This window comes from Apteryx mantelli, chromosome 1 (genome assembly GCF_036417845.1).
Source record: "Apteryx mantelli isolate bAptMan1 chromosome 1, bAptMan1.hap1, whole genome shotgun sequence".
NCBI classification, from domain to species: domain Eukaryota; kingdom Metazoa; phylum Chordata; class Aves; order Apterygiformes; family Apterygidae; genus Apteryx; species Apteryx mantelli.
In genome coordinates, this window is record NC_089978.1 from 28,555,504 (window position 1) to 28,576,588 (window position 21,085).

At 41.0% G+C, this 21,085-nt stretch overlaps 1 protein-coding gene across 2 annotated transcripts in view; it reads right to left on the reverse strand.

The window, feature by feature from the left end:
- DCLK1 (doublecortin like kinase 1) overlaps positions 1-18,999 on the reverse strand; it is a 251,411-nt gene extending 232,412 nt beyond the window's left edge. For both annotated transcript variants that reach the window (XM_013962098.2, XM_067291218.1), the window contains exons 1-3: positions 18,795-18,999; positions 15,179-15,567; positions 4,591-4,937 (exon numbers count right to left, since the gene is read on the reverse strand). In XM_013962098.2, the coding sequence (XP_013817552.2) occupies positions 4,591-4,937; positions 15,179-15,554 (723 nt within the window). In that variant the 5' untranslated portion in view covers positions 15,555-15,567; positions 18,795-18,999. The remainder of the gene's footprint in view (positions 1-4,590; positions 4,938-15,178; positions 15,568-18,794) is intronic.
- Positions 19,000-21,085: the final 2,086 nt, after the last annotated feature.

A 21,085-nucleotide genomic window follows, 5' to 3' on the forward strand; every position in this document is an offset into this window, starting at 1 on the left:
AGCCTTTGTCTAAACAAGCAAGTCGTAAGTGCTTTGTATAAATATACACATCACAACACTCCTAAAAACAGCACTAATTTCACATGGCTGTAACATGTGTCCTTCATAAACATTCTCCCATTTCAGTCTATGGTGGTGTTCTACAAGTACATCAGTATACAGAAACCAGAGAACAGAGCTCATGACACAGTGACCTGGCTGTAACTGCAAGGGCAGCTTGTATCCTTGATGCTTGCATTGTGTGTCCACACATTTCCTTCATTAAACCTTATTTTAAAGGCACAAACTAAAAATGACATCTGCTAAGCGAACCAAATTCAACTTGGCGCAGCTACAGTAAAGCAAGACAGTTCAGCTTCCTGTCTGCAGAAGTACCTGAGAATATTAAGTGTCAACACTAAAAATGTCTTTTCATCCACTTAAATAGCCTTTTAATCTAAAAATGAGTAATACTGTTACACAGGACATTAAAAAAAAAGACCCTAAGAGAACACCTTCATGATCTGAATTCCTACAGGAAGCCATTAAACATACTGATTCTATTTTTGCTTTCCTTGCACCGCAAAGGTGGCAAGGAGAACACTTCAAGACCTCTGTGTGAGTAGGTTTTAATTTTAGTAATATTACAGGTTAAGAGAAAAAGATTTTTCAAACTACCTAAAGGGCTTTGGAACAGGATATCAGGGCCTGAGCTCAGAAGTCTGTTTGAGAATCCCCCATAATCTCCACAATTATCAGTATCTTATAAGGAACTGATTCTATCTCTTCCTCTAAAAGACAAACAGCATCACTTTATCGTACCAGTAAAAAATACATCCATCTATTTAAACTATTCTAGACACAATACGAAGCCTATCCTGCTTTAAGGAATCATTAGTATTTGAACTGAGGGGATATACCAAAGTAAGGCCCCAAGTTGCTGTTAGATCAGATTAAATAAAGTTGTATCTTGGGCCCCTATCTGGGCTAATGAAATTACATCCTAAAGTTTCTGAAACACTGAAGTCAAAATACAGATCCTGACCTGAATTATAAGGAAATGCAAGTAATCCTATTATTTGTGATAAATACATTTTAACAAAACTAGATTAAGTGCATAAAATCCACAGTAACATCTACATAACACGGGAAAATGTCAAGCTACAGTCGCTGAACTGCCGCTGACCCAGTGAGACAAGATCAGTCAATTTTAGTTTTTCTTTCTTCTGCTACTTCACCATCAAAAAATGGGAAGGGCTACTGCAATACACCTACCTGATCAAGCACCTCAGAGTTCTCAGAAACACCAAAGCATCAAATGCACCAAGAACTGCTAAATTCTCCCTCAGGGTGGAAAAAGCAACTGGACAGCATGGGAGAACTTTCTTCCTAACAAGTTAGGCAATTGTATCTTTTCTCAAGTACTGATTCTCCAAGCACTACCTCCATCGTCAAGGTAAGTTCTTTACATTGTCATCAGATTTTATAGGCCATATCACTTAAATTCTTTTCAATTCAGCTTAATATTTAGTAGCATTTTTAGCCATGTAACAAACATGGCTAAAACAAAACATTACAACTGACCAGTCTGTTGGAGAGAGAGCATTTAAACTCAATGCCTAGTGTCAATATGGGACTACTTCCACCTAACACAGCTGCCCAGCTAAGACACTGACTCCTACTGCTTTCTTTTGATTAGCCAGAGGCATCAAATGATAGTACCCCACAACTGTATGCATGCCAATACCCCCTTGCCCACCCGCACTACAGTATATTGGATTCCTGTTAACTTTTGTCATGGATGGGCAATTCCTGTGTTGGCCTCATAAAATAACTCGCAAGAGAATGCTGTACAGAAAAGCTTTTCTTCCAAGTTACATGCCCAAATAATAATACTAGGAGAGATTTACTCTCTTATCCTTACAGTAAATTACTTTTCTTGGCTCAGAGCTTTAAGATTTTATTGCTTTAAGTTAGTGGTGAAAGATTTAATCACAGATTTGTTAGATTTAACCACTGAACACAGGGTTTTCCAGAGCCTTCCAAGTTCCAACAAGAGCCACAGTAGAAGTTCCCAACTATAAACACTACTGGAAAAAATTTTGGATTTACCAAGGATTTCCTCCCAGTAATCATTCACAGCTCGAGTTTAGCAATAAAGAAATCCATCATCATGCCCCCAGCACCATATGGGAGCTCAGGCTTTTGGCAGAGGAAATGGAACAGCAATTGCCTCGCAGAACAGGAAATCAATGACTTTTCCCCATAGGGATGAACAACAGGTTGCTCCTGCTGAGCGCAAGATCATTGATTTCCTTTTCTGCCAACAAAGCTGCTTTATTCATTCAGTGAACAAAGCCTCCATTACAGCTGGTTGGAGAGACGCACCTTCCCCCAAACCCTGCCCTTACCAATCCAGTTAGGCAGCAGGCTATGCAATTTCAACTGAGTAGACAGAAAGGGAGGAAGAGAGGACGTGTTGGGACACCTGGTCTCTTGGGACATCCTTTAGACATAAAGCTTTTAGGCTATGAGGTATTTGACAAATGCCCCAGCACACCACTGATTTAAACTCACCTCAAATCTCATGGTTTGACAAAGGATTCAACTGAACTGACAACATCAGGGCCAGGAACATTCTGGTCGTCCTCTCCCTTCCTCCCAGTAGTAGGATAGTGCTATTTATTTTCAGCATCAGAGATCAAGACCAGCATAAAGATATTTTGACAGTATAAGCACAAACACTAGAGAGAATTGGGAAATATGGGATGATCACATCAAGAAGTAAGAGTAAGCAATAAGGGAGGAGACAAACCATACAGATACCCTTCCAGACTGAATTTCTTCATAACTAAACTACAAGAGGCTTATTTACACAGCCCAGAGAACCTCCCAGTACAAAACAGATATACACCCTGTTTTTGAGAAGCTGCAACGGAGACTCTAAGAATTGGAATATTCACCCAAGATCTCTTGTCAAGTTCACAGCAGAGACAACTTTTGATCACTGCAGTTTTAAAATCCCAGCTTTTTCCTGAGGTTTACTAGTCTTACTGCTCCCTGAAGCATGAAGTAACATAAGAAGAACAGAAGTTGAAAGGTTCCCCAGACACATGCTTTATCCTTGAAGGACTGGAGGCAAAATGAACTCCATGTACAGACCATCTTTGCCCCAAGCCAGAGTTCCCAATGAGGCCACAGAAATAGAACCATTTAAAACTTGTATGCAGTCATCAAAAATTGAACTTCAAGTCTGTAACTGGTATCAGAGGTCACTGATCATAAAATGGCAGATGGAAGGGGCTTTCAGTCAATCCAGACTTGGCCCTGCTTTGAACCAGTGCTCTGAATAAGCAGCTTGTCCATTAACTTACCATGTCTCGGATCAGAAGATATTGCTGTAGCTGTTTCCAGAGCTATGTCTGCATATTATCTCCAGTAACTGCAGACATGTTAGATGCACAGATGGATCTAGCTGATGAAGTATTTGACTATACCAACCATATTTTGCAGCCTACACTGATATGGCTGCACGTCTAGCTATATCTAGGCTCAATGACTACAGATATTATGGATTTTTAAGCTGCAAAACAGGGTTACAATACAGTAGAAATATATCCTTAAGTCTCTAGTAGCTTCTAGATTTTCAGGGAGACTCTTTGCTCATTTCTCTGTGCACATTTTATATTTGTATCATTCCTTCAGTGTAAAAGGTTACATTTGTAAACTCTGATATCTGCCTTATTTCTCCAGAGTCATCATTGCTCTAAATCAATCCAGGTCATGCTGAAATTAGTCTTGTCCTTCACCAGGTTAACCGCTCCTCTGGTTTTGCTATAATTAATATACACTTGTAGATAAATTACGACTGAAGTGAAAGACAGGAAAGAAGTAGGGTTACTCTGTAATATTTGTTCTTCTCCCTCTGTTCTCAAGTTCAACAAGAAGCCTCTGGAATTCTGACTATGCCCCAATCTGATCAGTCAGCAAAAGAGACACTGCTTGAAGATGTTTCCTAGAATAAATAAGTTACCTACAAGAGATTCCTCAATAAATGTGGGCACCTCAGAAAACCCTACCTGTTTTCCTGTGAAAGGGAAAATCCTCACTCACTGTTTCCTAAGCTCGTCACCTTCTTCATAGTCCATTCTAGCTGCAGTCCAGAATGATGAAAGTGATTCTTACAGCATAGGCCTGAATTTAGCATGGTGGAATGTGTCCTCACTGTTTGTTCATAGAGGTTATGGAAAGGTAAGTAAAATGACTCAAAACTGCTGCAAGAAAAAGCTGAAACAAGTTAACAGAAGGAGCTCAGTCTTCTTTTAATGTCCTTTATTCTAGGTTTCTGGCATGCATAGCTGAAACCACATTACACTTTTGACTGACAGATTTAGAGCTATTATTTATCATAAAGGGCAAGATCATCATTGAGGCCAAGTAATACTTCATGATACGTTCTTGAACTGATCACAGATCTGAAGTACATTTTAAGCTGTGGAAGGCCTGGTTCTACATTTTATAGAAAAATATAGTTCTAGTAATTTACACTTTTCCCCTTTAGAAAAATTCTCTTTTCTTCATGCTGAGAATGATTTGGATAAAAATTCTTACCTGTTTTCCATCTAGTGTGTACAAGCGTTTAACCACCCCTGAATCCAGCTTGATGGCATCTGTTATATCAGTAAGAACCTGTTCAAACGAATGTGCTGTCTTCTTGTTAAGCAGAATCCGGACTGCTTTACGTGGCTTCACTCCACTCCTGATGATAGTGACTAACTTAGGCCTAATGAAATCCTTATTCTCTTTCGCATCTGGAGTACCTCCTTTGGCAGTTGCAAGAGACTGCACTGAACGGGAAGTAGAAGTTGTCTTAACATTCACTGACCAGTTTGGGTTTACATTCTTCGTGTACTCCAGTTTCTTGAAGGGTTCTATTGAACCACATACATAGCTTTCCCCTGCAGAAACAAAAGCGCCAGACGAGAAAGTCAGACTGGGTGGGGGAATAATAATAAAAAATAAATAAAAACCCAAGGAGAATACCAAATGAAATCCTACTCAATTATTAAATATTATTCTTATCATTCTTGATCTACAGTGCATAAAGTACTGATCTCCTCCCTTCTCAGATGCTACGGACTTAAAAAAAATACCTTAAGGATCACTCATCAACCATTAAAGAAAATGCTATTACAAAATCGCTTGAAAGCATCAGTTTTCTTTTCAAAAAAGACCATCTGAAGTAGGGACTGCTACTGTCAATAAGTGGCATATGTAGCTAATCAGCTTTGCAGTCCCAGTGCATTATCACAGTAGTCCTCTAGCATTCATGCTTAAAGGGCCCATTCCTAACAAAACAGCAGGCCCCAAACACTTCAGAGGAAACAGTATGAAACATTATCAAAAGTGATAGGTTACAAATAATTTTCTATAAGAAATGGATGAAAGTATCATAGTAAATTTATTAATATTTATTTAAAGCTTTAAGTAATATAAAACAGGATACATACAGGCAAGAAGACTCACTGTATTATTCTACTCAATATATTACATGGGGGAAGAAGGAAGGCAAAGCAGAATAATTGCAGAGTTCCCTCCCACTAAATTTACCATAGTTTCAAGAAAAAAAAGCTGTCATAGTTCTATCAGAGCATTATCTACAACAAAAAATTTTCAGAATTAACACACCCACTTATTTCTGGGGAACTAACATAGCCAGAAAATACCAGCACATCTGCCTTCAGCGTTGAAGCTAAGGTGAAAAGTGAAATGGCATCTTAATCCAGTCCAATTGCAGGTTGCTGCAAGAAGGGCACCCATCTCTCCCATCCGTTCCCTCATGCTTGCGTGAGGGACTGCACTGCCAGCAGGTGAGATTGTTGATCTGATAGAACATAAATGCACTAATAAAGACAAAATGAATACTGAAACAGCCAGCTGATCAAGCTCACCCTGTGGCTGGGGGGGGGCAACACACACAAAACCCCGCAACACTAAATCCAGCAAGACAACACCTTTCGGCAGCCTGCAGTTAAGCTGGATTACAAATAATACAAAATCCCATCCTGAACAACACCACAAAAACATTTGAGATGTTTTAATTCTTCTGGGTTCAGTAGTTCAGCATATGCTAACAGCATAAGGATGTTTATGTTCGCATTTAGCCCAAGGTATTAAAACAAAAATGAAAGAAAAACAAAACACTACTTCCTATGCCAAACAGCATGCAAGAAGAAGAAGAAAAAAAGCCACCTCACATACACTAAAAGATAGACTTTGCTAATTATCCTTACCCTAAGAAAGAGAATTCAGCATTCAACACCTAGATTTTCTTTCTAGCATTCATTATTAAGATTTAAGGGCCCCTCACTCCAGCCCCACAAGAATACAGGGAATGCTGGCAGACACATGACGTTACCACAATTAGCACCGGGGCTGGGGGGTAACCATTGGGACATAGGGTCCCAGGATGCAAGAGGGGTTCAAGCCCTCCACTGGCACAGTTAGCATGATGCCTCAAAGGTAGAGATGAAATGGTAACTCATAATACAGCGATCACCAGAAACACCAGAAAGCCAGTGGAAGAACTCCAAGAAAAGATAAAGAAGTCAGAGCAACATGTGAAGATGGACCACTGAGCAGAAAAGAAAAGTACAATGAGATCACAAGATCAAGCAGGAATCATAAAAAGACTTTTATTTATTTTTTAAGCATTCTTTTAAAGCAGAACACAAAATACAAAGCAGGAGACAAGTGCAACATTCCAATGCTTGCTAGTAATCTTGTGAACTCAAGTGACTGCATATTTTGCAGTAACATCTTAAGTGTTAAGAAAGGAACCTAAGAGGGAAAGCTTCACTAAGTTTATAGGTAAAAGGAAGAATCTACCTTTTAGACTCATTCAGAGAGAAAGAGAGAGAGAGACAGACAGACAGAGAGAGAGAGAGAGAGAGAGAGAGAGAAACAAAAAGGCTTAGCAGCGGTAATGATCCAAGAGTGACCAAACAGGACATATTCTCTTCTTTTTTATTCATGTCCCTAGACAGTATTTTTAGCACTTACTGTTAAATTACTACAAGGTCAGAACAACATGAATGCACCCTCCCTCCCAATACCCCATCTATAATGGTAACAAATTTAAAAAAGAAATAATAATAATGCTTTGTAGAAAAAACAAAGATCCTAATATGAACGGAACTGCACTCAATACAATAAATAGCTGTTTTATAAAATATTTTGCAGAAGTCAAAAAAATCCTGGATTCATGAGATTTTAGTCTCTTCTAACTTTTAAGATAACTTATTCTTGTCTCCATTTGAGTTGTAACATTTAAAAAACACTGGCAACCTCTTTCGGGGAAAAAAATATTTGGGGATTCCATGTTACCAGAGAAATTTTCCAGTTATTTGCATAAAATAAGATTATGTCCCAAAAAAGTGACATCATATTAAAGCTCACTTCTCAAAGGTCCATCCTTCTGGATTTCAATTTACATTTCACTGCCAACCTAGTTACTCAGGAACACATAACAAATGGTTGCAGCCATTGTATCCAGAAGATTTACACCTACTTTATTAAGAATTATGTTTTGTTGCCTTTCATGAAAGGAAAATATCCCACATGATTTTTAATACCATCTATATGTAAAAGTCAGCTGGGTTCCTAGTGGATGTGTAATAGCATGTGTCAACTCCTGGTTACAAGATTAATTTTGTGTAAATGACCATGAAACAGACCAGTACAATAACTGAAGTGATGGGATTGTTTTAACATCTAACTGTCTTCCCCTTCTTCATTTCCAACAGTACTGCATACTACACCAATAAGATATTTGTACCAAGATACACTTCTTTTTTTTTTTTCTCTTGAGGGGCATCACATTTAGCTACAGAACTCCCAGAAGGTAAAAGAATATCCAAGGCCTTCTAGGATTAAATATCTTTATTAGGAGCAATTTTACATAGCAAAACAGAAATACAAATTGCCACACACACCCCCCATCCTGTCACAATTTAAGACTTAACACTTGCAACACTCTGCTTCGGGGAAGTTAGTCTGGGATTGTAGTCAACACAGATGTTCCTAAGGCCCAGACCTGTAAGAACATCAACTAAATGGGCAAAAGTCCAACACCGTAAAGGTATCTCATCTCCTCCACAATCAGTAAACTCTGTTTTATGGTGATATTCAAAGTCTGAGTACTCCTAATATTAGAAACACCTAAGTGTAAGTTCAAGTTTCCTGAATTTAAGGCCCAAGCCTCACACTGACAGCAGTCAGAAATTTCAGTGTCTGGTCTAATCCTTTAGCTCTGGTAGTGTTTGTGTAAGGAGGAAGTCTCAATGAAAAGGACAAACAGCATTCACCTTGATTTTCATCCTCACTTCTTTTTCACAGTTACCCTAAGAAAGGGAAGACTGCAAAAAATTTTTTACAGTGGGCATAACTACTTCAAGGACAGCAACAAATTGCCTCAACACTGCAGAGGATTACTAATCCAATGGATCCACCTTCTGCTTAACTACTGCTTCCTGAAGAGTCTCTCCCAGCTGCTCTGATGAGGAGGCAGGGAGGTCTGTAGTCCTTTAGTCTCTCTAGTCCTCTCTAGTCCTTTAGTCTCTTTAGACTAAAACAAGGAAGCTCCTGAATCAGGGCCTGGAATCAAACAGGCCCACTGCAATCAGAGCAAGACTAAAACTATCAAGCACAGCTCTAAACCTTTCTTTTTTTGTAACCTTTGTCTACCACTGTCTCATGGATGATAACCTCACCACAGTGATTTGTGCCTGAGGGGGTGACAGCCAACACCAGCAGCAAGCTAGTTCCCCAGCTCCAGAGCAACAGAGAAACACACCTGTGAGAGGTGTCAGAACTTGAGCACAACCAACTCTTAATCTGGGTCTGGCCTAGGCACATAAAACAGCCCCCAAACACAGGCTTTGACTAATTGACAGCAGGAGGAAGAAGGTAACCTGTATAGGAAATAATCTTCAAACATTAGATGTGTAAGAAAACACAAACATGGAGAAGGGATCTTAAGCAGAACTACAGTAGAGACAACCTACTTAAAACATCTATTAGACTGCAGTCCCCCAAGGGAAGGGAGTGAGCATTTCATAGTGCAGTCATCTGTCACTAATGAAATCTTGACTCTTGATTAGAGTATCAATAACCATTAGAATTTAAAAAAAGGGGGAGAGGACATCCAGCTGTTCTGGAACATCTGAAACCTACCTAGGAAAAAAGCATTATTAAACACTAGAAAGTACCTCTTTCCTGACAGCCTCCCTTCCTCCTCACTTTCTCCCAGCAACAGTATAAATTAAACATACCCAACTTTACCTGGTCAGAAAAAAAGATACACAAAGTTTGTTTTCCATTTTTGAACCAGTAATCTCACAATTTAAGTTGTATGAGAGCTCAACACTTAAGAAAATCTAGAGTGTAACAAACAAAATAAATCTTAGTATTCAAAGGCTAATCAGAAAGCCAGTCCTGTAGAAGGACTGGTTTGTGCTAAAAGTAAAAGATAAAATAAAGCCTACTACCTGCAGGTATACTTCTGTCAAGATTTAATGCAGCTGAACCACTGGAACCATTTAACATCAGAAGATAGTTCTTCTAGGTCATGACAGAATATCATAACATGCCTCATGTTAAAAATATAATCAAAAAAGAAAATCTGTATGCAGAGTGGGTGCTAAGGAGACACTGAATCATTGCCTGTAAATACTGGAGCTTTCCCAGCATGAATGTCTGACTCCTTCTCTCTGCTGTATTGATATTAACAGTTTATTTGTTCTCTTCAGCTTGCTAATATTCTCATTACTAGAATGTCCTAGCCACTATCTCTTAAAAGAGATTATTCAGATTGCTTTTCTGGGCTGAAAGCAACCTAACCTAAAATGGCTTATAGAGAAGGTTCCATGAGCTGGCCTTAGCAGGTAGAAAACTCTGGAGAAGGAATACAGAGGCTCTTTGAATTATGCAAGCAAGAAAGGAACAACCATTTCTTGTTGGACAGCATGACTGCCACTTCATTGTTTAAAATAGTGTTGGTTCCTCATTTGAGGACATCTACCAGGAAAAAAAGATTAATCTATAAGCCCGCAAGAGGTGGAAGAACAGCAGTAAGCACACTTTGTGCCTCCTGCTGAGAATGCTCAGTGCAACAGTCATTCATTGTGGTCCATTTTCCCAATGAATGGAACAAAAAACAGACTAAGAGAACAGGAAAGGGGACTGACACCCCTATCATCCAGTGCAACAGCTATACACATCCTTCCTCACTTCCACCCCTTCGATATCATACAAGCAAAAGACAAAGGAACAACGCCTGGGGGGAAAGGACACAATTCCGACAATCCCTCACCATGCAGGGCAGACTGCAAAAGGAAGATGACCTGAACCAAATAAGTTATTACCTGATAGTTCCCAAATGTGTTACTTAATAGAGCAATAACCTAGTTAAACTACATTACTGGTGCCTTGTCTTTCTGCAGTGTCTGGAAAAATGCAACAGTGCAAAAGAAATGAAGTATCTTCAGGAAATAAATCTACCCTACCCATTTTCACCTAGCAATTGGATGTGCCAAGAAACTTCTAGAATTTGGAATAAATCAGATCTCATATTTTTAAAAGGACTTTCTTGTATTTTGATTTATAGATGGCACATCATTCTTTCTGCTCAGTTCAGACTGAAAAAAAATATATATATATATATATATAAAAAAAATTTTTCCCCCTCTTCCAAACACAAGAAAAAAAAAAATGAACCACCACAGGCCCCAAGTAAAATGTTTCCTCACTGTTGGTACAAGCGAGATAGGCCTTGTACTTGCATAAAAATATCACTGGAAAGTACTTAGAACAAAAAAATCATGGGACCATCCAAAAAATTGTTTAGGAAGACACACTGCATATCATCTGGCTAATGGGCGAATCTTCTCAAGTTCATCAAATAATGAAATAAACAGTGCCAGAAAGTCTAACAATCCTCAGCCATTTCATGCAACAGGATTATTCAGCTGTTTATTAGACCATATAAGAATTGCAGATATTTCTGCCACAGGATCCAGTCTAAGCTTCACTAACTTTGATAGACCTGGATAAAGTCCATGCTAAATATCCAGTGTAAATCCAATCCTATGAACAGATGTCTACACAGATCCAGCTCTACTAGCATTTAAACAGACACTTTACTATTATTATTTTGATAGTGCATTACATATGTTTATGCATCTTTCCAGCCCATCAGTTCCTAACTGCTGAGGTCAGCAAGACTCAGAAGAGCATTAGCTACAGAGCACATCAGACACCAGGTCAATCAGTTCCCATGGGCTGATGAGGTTGGGCTCCTCACCGCCACTGCTGGAGCAGGCAGCAGAGGTGGCAGCAGCAAGAACAGGAAGAGGGGAAAGCAGAGGTAAGAGAAATAAGGTGATAGCGGGAGTAGCAAGCCCCCCCCCCCACACACACAAATGTTGGAAACTCTGCCACAGCCCACCGCTTTAGCCAGGAGACCCTGCTTCTGAATCCTCCACTGGCAGGCAGCTTTCCTGCTGCATCAAATACAAGCTGTACTGCCTCCACTTGGAAGACTCTTCAGTGTAGCCTCATGGGGTCCACCACCTCCTTTGGGGTGAGATTCCTATCTCCACACAGTTACTAGCAGTTATAGCCATTACCAGATTTTTTGAACTAGTACATTTGTGCTCTTTCAGACAGCTCCTTCAATTAGGATTACAGCTTTGAGATAATCCCCTGAAGACATTCATTTTTCTTCTTCAGATCATTCCTTAAAACTATTTTTACCACTAAGCCTACACAGAGTATGTGCATGCATGCAAGTCTTTATAATAGTTTGGCAGCGCACCAAATATTGACATGTGACAATACTGTTTCCTAGTACTATTTTGCCCATCTTGTGGTCTGGGGTTTTTTGGTTTGTCTTCGACTGCAAGTTCTCTGCAGCAGGGTTCATCTTTTGCGGTAGGTATTGTGGAAACCCAAAACAATTGATTCTGGTTCATACCCAAGACTGAGGTAATATTATAATGAGAAAGGGATGCAGATCTGGCTATGGATTGATTCTGTGGTCATTGCTTCATGAAGCAGGACCCCAAGAATAACAACTGTAAATAATATCCTTTATTTTAGAGTTATCTTGCTCACTCCAGTTTATTATTGTTCTTGTCACAGTGCTAAATGTTCTTGGGATAAGAACCACCAGTCCACCTTTGTCTTTGGTTTAAAGATGTTACACTAATTCTTGGAAAAGCAAATGTAATTAGTTCTTTTCTGAGACCTTCTTTACAGCTAGACAATTTAGTCTTAAGAGCAGCTTCCTCTTCATTGTTCCCAGAGGCTTTGATTACATGTTATACCAAGGGAAAAAGGCACTTCACATTTGGAAGCCATTCTCTAATAGTAAAAGGGTCCTGAACATCAGGTCTGACAAAAAGTAATCTGAACCTTTACATTCTTTCTTCAGCTAAAGTGAAAGGAGAAAGGAAGTTACTGAATGCATGGAACTTTTTACAACAGTGCATACCCTGTGTTATCAAAGCCCAAGAAATCCCACATGTCCCAGGTCTTCAAAAACATACAGGGAAGCCATTAGTTTGAAATAAAAGGAAAATGTGCTCACAGACCTCAAAACAACCAGCAGCACAAGCATACACACATGCCAGCTCTGAACTGTATGCAGGGCAGAATATTACTGATGCAAAACAGCTTCTTTACAACTTTTGTTCTGCTGGTACTACTTTCATGTAGGTCTATGCATTCAGCTCTTCGATGAAAGGCAGTGGCTATGTTTTCCCCAAGAACTAGTTGCTTCTCTGTCTTTATTCACCAGTACGGGAAGGGAGGAGTACAGTAACTTTATCATAGACATAAGAGGAAATAAGCATCATCAAATAAAGGCCTTATAGCATTTACCTGACAATGGAATCACTAACTCAGTACCTATGAAAATAGACTATTATCCAAATTCGTAACAGTCTCATGAAGTTAACTCATACAGCAAGGGAATAGTCTCATCACAAACAAAGCAATGCTTCACATTCCAATAGTTTGAGCAAAAACGTCATTTGGTGAGAGGCAAAAAAATTATGATTTTCCAGCTATTTAAACATAAAGCAGATCTGCAAGCTAATTAATGCTGTACCAGACTATCCAAGCTCTATTAAAGTTGTACAGTAAAGACTGGAAAGGGCTTACGTAAAAACCATCACTGCCAACTTGAAGCATACACAGGACAAGCGGGTATGTTCATTAGAACAATAAGGAAGAAAGTCTCACAGAAATAAAAGAAACCCCAAAGCCCTTCTTTTAAAATTAAGCTTATGCCTTGGTACTGTCATTCATTTTGACTGACTGATTCATAACCACAATATTATTATTCTCTAGGAAGCCAAAATAAACCAAGCTGATCAGGTAACAGAATTTATTTCATCCTCTGCATTCTCTCTCTCTTTTTTTTTTCCTGCCCCCCCCCCCCAAGCTGGTTTTGGCTGGCAGCAAAAGACTGTGCAAATCAACATTGATATCAATGATACACGCTTCTTGGTGAGCATACCAATCAAATAGCACAATTATTTATACAGCTAATGAGAAGAAAGTATACAAATGCTGTTTTTAAACAGATGTTGATTAATATTGGTCTATCCTTACAGAAATTGATTTTCTCCACCAATTAAATACTGCCCTGAAAAATACAGTTCTAAGTCAGCCCTGGAATTCAAGACATAGATCTTAATATCTGTTTCCCTTGTTTCACTAAAACTATGGTCCTAACCATGAAAACTCTTACTTACATGGGCAATCCCACCACTCCAATTTTCCTCTTTTAGCATCTTCATGTTGTTCTCTATTCTGCTTTTTAACACAGGGAGGATCATCAAGAACACCTTCTTTTCAAGACTTCTCCTTAAAAAGCTCTCCTCTACTATGATACCTACACAAAAAAAACCTCAGTGGTGGCTGAACACCTGCTATACCAAGATCAGCTTCTCTTTCAAGAGCCTTATTCAGCATTAACAACTTCTCTCCCCAACCTACTCTGCTTCTGATCCTCTCTCATAATATACTGATACTGAAAATTCTTTCACCTATTGCTAAAAATGAAAATCATGAAGAAATTACAATCTCTGCTACAAATCTGAATGAGTTCTCCCATGGCTATAGCCACAGAGAGATGACGCTCTTTATCAGATTACTCACATAAGCATTAACAGACCCATGCCTTAGTTTACAGGGGTTGCCCATGGCACATTGGGGCCACAGCTAAGAGGGGAGAGACACCAAAAACAAAGTTGTTCAGGCTTTACCTCCTTTCTGCAGAGTCAAAGCTATGCCCCTTATCTTCATAGACAAAAACAACTTCAGTTACAGCCATGTACTAATTAATGCTTTCAGGCCTTACATGTTCTGATGTTTTATACTAAGAGATGTTGCCTACAGATAGAATGTGAAGCCAATTACAGCCAGGAGCACTTTATGCCGAGTAACTGATAATGCTTTATGCTGCAGGTACAGGAGCCTTATTTAAGAGTAATATAAGGATGTCACTGGACCAGGGAAGAGGAAAAGGAAAAACACTACAGGAGAGAAAAAGGTTGAATCTATTCAAACCATCTACCCCAGCAGAGCCAAAGATACAACATTACTCTAACAGGTTGCCTACATTTATTCTACTGCATGAGTGGAGAGTACTTTACTTGAGGCATAATTACTTGTATGGAAGAGTTTGAGATCTTTACTTGAGAAAGACAGTCTTTTTTAAAGGGGGGGGGGGGAATCCATCAGAACTGACTTTCTTGTAGAGGTGAAGATATCTGCTGATGAGACATATGAAAATGGGCACCATGGACCTTGTCAAGTATAACTGACTAGACCCTCATTGGCATTTTAAACATGCAAGTTCAGAATAAGCAGCAGATGAGGTCTTCAAGATCTAGGACTATCACCACTAGGTTAACAGTAAACAGTCAGACACTTTCAAAAAGAGAGAAGTAAGGTAAGGCAAGAATATTTCACAGCACAATTTAACATATTTGCAATTCAAGTTATACCACTGGAAATTCTTTTCTCTAACAATAATAAAAACAATACTATTACTCATTTGTGGAAGACAAAGAAGTTTAACAAACACTGATTCAAATACAACTTTACACCTCTAAATCTTATTGCTGACCTTCTACTAGCTGGTCCAAGGAGGAAATCTTCTTGGAGCCATCAATCGTGTAGATTGTTCTCACTCCCTGGGGCAGATTCACATTGTCAGAGAGAGTTCGGGTCAGATCAGCCAGCAGAGCCTCAAAGGATCTAAACCGGTCAGGGGAGATGGCATATACAATTCCTTTGAAATACCGGTCTCCATTACGATAGAAACGAACTTTCTTAGCTTTTTTCTCAGAACTGAGGGTCTGTAGAGTACGGGTTCGGTAAAAGCTACAGTGGGCACTGTGGGTAGGGCTAGGCAAACCATTTACCCGGGACCCTCTGCCATACCGCTGCGCTTTATCACGCTCATCAAAATGCTCCAGCTCCATATCTCTCCCAAAGGACATCCTGAAGTTCAATCTAAGGGATGCACAAGAGAAGAGAAAAAGTTTAAGAACGTACACATTTTAAGAGAGCTCATTTTGAGACTTCACGTTATATACAGGACACACACAGAAGACTTCTTTCCAAGTTCAGAAAAAAGCCTGAACAAAGACATACTATGTTCACATGTTCATTTTATAGCTCTCTTGTCATGCTGTAAAGCCTAGTTTATAAAAAGTTAGAGTTTTATACACCATAGAGATACCACTCATGAACCAACTGCTTAGCAATATGCAAACATTAAAAAAAAAGTGTTCATTCAAATTCAGTAAGACCTCTGAAACTTAGGTGGCAAAGTTGAACTACTGGAAAAAAAAGAGCAAACAAGTCAGCTTTCTGCTTTTTCTCATCTTACATTCAGGTGATATTTGAAACCTATTAGAAGTGACATAACCAGTTTGCATTCTAAACTGTTAGCCCCAACTAAGCTGTTTGCTCCTCCTGTGATCTCAGAAGTTACCATCTCAGAGGGGAATACTTGTTGCCAACCAGTAAGCAATTAAGAACTTCTGGAAGAAAGATGTTGCAGGTTGGTGAAGAGAATCAGGACTGTCACTACCAGTGAACTGACTTAATGGGTCAATTCCACTATGAAAAAGCCCTTGCTTATTCCAGTCATTGGTCTCCCTACAGCCTAAGCTTTGAAACAAATTACTTCAGTTGTCCTTGTGCAAATACTTTGCATACTCTAAACCAACAGAGGTGCTCAAATATCATGAAATAAATAAGAAAGACAAAAAAGAAAAAAAAAATTAGAGGGAGTCATGAAACTAGTATTATTCAGTGAGCAAGCTACTTAAATGCTTTATAAAATTACCAAATGTATTATTAATATTCCAGGCCTAATTTTCAAATTGATCAATGCTGACAGATTCTTTCACCAGGAAAACTATCACTGAAGGAGTGATAAATTCAGTATAAGCAGGCAAATTAGCAATTTATGTCTTCCATGTTTGACAGCAGCAAGACACTTCAGTATGACCAATTCTGACCAAAATGATCCTGAGTGTTCACAGCTCACATAAATGGAAGCTCGCATTTTCTGAAATGAAACTATGGAGGTATATACTTGCTTTCCTTTCTATGACCAACGCAAGATTAATTACTACAAGTGGGATGTTAATCTTCATAAATAAAATGATTCCCCCCCCCAAAAAAAAAAAACAAGAGATCATTAGGTTCAGAACACATTTCTTCTAGCTTAAGAGCCATCTACATTTGCAGTTATCTGCAGAATAGCGAAACACAGTAAGTTTATTTATAGCACAGATATACAGACCTAATTTAGAAGTGGTCTCTCTCATTGATTTCCAATGAAAAGAAAAAAAAAATAGCAAGCACAAGCTTTTTTCAACCACTAGTAATTAGGTGACCATTAGAAAAAATCCAGACCAGCCGTGAAGCAATAAGAAGAAATACAGGAAAAAAAAAAAGACTTATGGATACTCCTTAGCGTATACAAGTTTGTATTAAAACAATGATTATACAGTTGGACCCTGATGCTGCAAAGCTGTAGGGGATGTGCTCAACAACTTCTTAGAGCTGTTCACGTGCTTAGCTAAAACAGGCACCTAAAGCTAACCACTGCAAAAGCAGGGCCTTGGCGGAAGTTATTTACCCTGGTTTGGTTACGGCTCACAGCTTATTCTGTTACACAGGCCTACAGGATCATGTGCTTATGTATACATGCAAGATTTACATTTGTAAATTCCTGGCTTTAAATCTACCTAATTAACATTTACTGCCTTATATATAGGAAAAAATAGATTCTAATCTACATCTTTCTACACCAGTGCACTCACACACACACCACTGGTTAGAAAAACAAGGAGATTTGCTCTGGCATTTCAGTGACATTTCTCTATGGGTTAAACAGAAAATATTACTTAATGGCCACACTTAGGACAAATATTATACCATCAATGTTTCTGTATAAAATATTTATTTGTAAGTGTTTGGCTTCATTTTTAATTCCAACAAGAACCATTTATTCAGGTTTAAACCATCCCAGGAGAACTCACAATTCAAAGACTATACCTCAGAAGCAACGCCCGTAACCAAAAAAAAAAAAAAAAAAAAAAAAGATTTCTCCTAGATCTGCTGTTCATTTGCTCAAATCATCTCAAACGGGGGGAAAAAAAAGGAAAAAAACAAGTTTATATGAAGACACTTTTTACAGTCTTTCAGCTGAAATAATTTTAATTATGGGGCAGGGGGGGAAAGCAGTGTGAGTCACTGCCCTTTCTTCCACTCACTTATGCTTTAATCAATAATGGCTATAATTCCCAATGAAGCTCTTTAAAACAGAAATAGAGCTCCCCTGAACAACCCAGCCCTGCCTTTCACAGACCAGGGTGTTCAAACCACAAGGTCAGAGCAGACAAAGAAATTCTAAATAATTTGATCTGATCAGATGTTTCTCTATGCGTGCGTGTGTAAAAATATACAAATAAAATGAAAAGGCACACCCCTGGAAAACCACCATGCCCGACACTTTACACCCCCTACATCTGTTAAAGGGTTATTTATAATGCAGGTGTGGGTGAGCGATTACATAAAACAATCATTCCCGCTGGGCCAAAATACCCACCGCGATATGACTGAGACCCAATTTCAGATCATTCATAGACTACGAGACACACTGACTGCTAAGTCACCGGGGGAGGAAAAAAAGGCACGAATACAGGCGACAGCGGCTGAAAACAAGGGTTTATTCTGCTGGGTAGGGGAAACGTGTTTGAAATGCAACGAGGCTGCTGAAACCGCTTACGTGAGACGAGGCGCCCCGGCTCCGCCACAGCCCGGCAGCGCGACGCGAGCCTCGCGGCGACGAAACGCGCTGCGCTTGTAGCGGGCAGCGCCAGGGCAGAGCCCGGCACGCACAGGGGCGCTCCCGCATGCCGAGGAGACACCCAGCCGCCAGCAGCCGCCCGCCGACAGCCCGCTGCTGTTTCCGAGGCGGCGGCGGCGGGTGCCGGCGCCCCAGGCGCTCGCAGCCCGCCGCGGAGCCGCCTCTCCCCCGAGGCGCCGGGCCGGGGCCGCCGCCGCGCCGCTCCCGGCGGCCGCCGCCCCACACAATGGGCACAGGTGCACCGCGGCGCGGCGGGCGCCCAACGGCCGCGCCCCAACAGCCGCCACAGCGGTCCCGCGCGCCGCCGTCCCCGCGGAGCGGAGCTGAGGGGCGGCCGGAGTCCGGCGCTTACCTGCTCTCCGGAGTCTCGCGAGCACCTTTTCCCTCAGATCTGCCGGCTGGGCGCGGAGGGAAGGCGGCAGCTCGAAATGGGAAGAGGCTGAAAAGCAGTAGCTCCCTCCCTCCCCTCTCGGCGATCACACGGCTTTAATCGCAATCGTTGCCGCAGAAAGCGGCTCGGATGCCTTTGTTACGCCTCCCCCGGCTGGAGAGCGCTGCTGGGGAGCCGGGCTGCAGCTGCTTCGCCTTTCTTCTGCTGCTGCCGATTGCAGTGATTTGCATTAGCCCGGCCCTCATTGAGATACGGCTCTTCACACCAGCCTCTCGCGGGCTCTCCCTCCAGAGGGCGGTGCCGCCCCTGCCCCCTCTCCCCTTCCCTCTCCGTCTGCCCGGCGCGGCTGCTCGTCCCTCCGCGCTGCGGGGAGCGTCCGAGCCGCCGGGGGCGGCGGGCGGAGGAGCGGCCCTCGCCGGGGCGGCCGGTCACCCCTCACGGGCCCCCGTGAGGCGATCTGGGCGCAGCTTGCCCGCCGCCCTCCCCGCCTGCCTAGCTGCCCGGGAAGCCGCGGGGAAACGTGCCCGGCCCGGCGTGCGCACGGGGTGCAGCCTGCCTGAGAGGCCTCGGCCCGACGCCCAGGAGCAGCTTTTAACAGCATTTGTTGACCAGACGTGTCCTCGGTGTTTCCATGAGGCTTGCCTGATCCCAGAGTGCTGAGAGCCCGCTGGCACCCCATGGCAGGGCTTGAGCGCTGAAGGTGGGATGGACGTGGATTTAGGTACTAAGGTCACCAGGCATCCTTATGGCCCCTGGTCTCTGGCTGACCTTGGAGGTGACTAACCTCCACAGATGCTGCAGTTTTATGCTTAAATTTCCCTGAGGATGCATTTGGCCTAAAGCATCTCAGACTTCATCAGACTAACGCTCATGCTTGAGCCCCTCAGGCCTCAGAGTGCATTTGCTGAGTCAACTTCCACACCAAAATTCAGTATGGCTGCTATTTTCTCCTCAAACGCTTGGTAATTCCCCTCTTTAATGTAAAAATCTCACTGAAGCATTCCCAAGGTGGAGGACCTGGTTTGCTTTCCTCTGTGCAACAAGGATTTTAGCTCCTGTCTTTTACTTGCCAGGTAAACATCCTAGTGCACAGTCCAGGGGGACATGGAAGGAAACAAAGCAAACACTTTCTGTCCCTTCTGCTGAAGCTTTTCTGTGCTCTGAAAGAATTAAAAATGCATTAGATCAGAGAGAGGGAATTAGTCTGTAACCTAGTGGTTATGGCACTCAGTTGGGAAGACAAAAGATGGCTTTGTGTTCCTGTATTGCAGACCGCTCGTGTATTTTACATCCATAAATCCAAAAACAAGCAATGGAGCGGGGAGTTAAGCCCAAGGTGCCTTCTCCCAGTGAGGAGGCTCCTGCTTAATCTGTCCCTTTGGGCAAATGAAGCCTTCGTTCCACAAAAACTGAGAGAGGCTCAAAAGAAGGGGATGGAGCACTTCCCTTCTTCCCTATACCCCTAGAATAGTCCACAGACAGGCTCTTAGGAGACAGAAGATTCCCTGAAGGAGAAATAATGTTGCTTTGTCTTCGGCATCCTGGAGGAGTTCTTTAATCATGAAACTATTGCATAAAGCAGAGACAGGAGTCTTCTGGCTAGACTTCCTGTTTCCTTAGTTTTTGAAAGAAAAATGACCACCTAAGACCTCCAGGAGAATCTCTTCTTGAAGAAGTAATAGCATTAAAATATTTGAGCACCAGAAAGATTCAGAATTTAACATACAACTCTGTCTTCAGCACTTTTTTAACAGCTTGCTTAGTTTTTGTGGCTCTCATTCTAAGGCACTTAATTCTCTCCATATATTCAATGTCCAGCTTAGGCACTTAACTAAGGACTGTCATTTTTCAGATACAAGTTCCTAGAAATTGAGCACCACCACATTGAGTATTTTACCAGTTATGTTCCTTTTTAGTCTATTGTTTTTGAAAATCTCTGATCTGTGTTTAGATACAACAGATATGGTGATAGTGGTAATTATTATTATACTTGGTTGGAGAATGGAAAATAATTTTTAAAAATTCTGGTAACCTTGCATTAAAATTCTGTTTTTTTAAACTGCTTCTGAGGTAGGTCAACAATGAAATTAAATGTTCATGACAGTCTTAAATTTTTATTCTTTGATACGAAAAAACAAGAGATCTCAAAGATTGCTGCTAGAAAAGACTACCATGGTCTCTAGGCCAATTCTCTGACAAAGTAGGATTGTTCTTAAACATTCTTCAGTGCTGTTTAGTCCAGTTCATTTTAA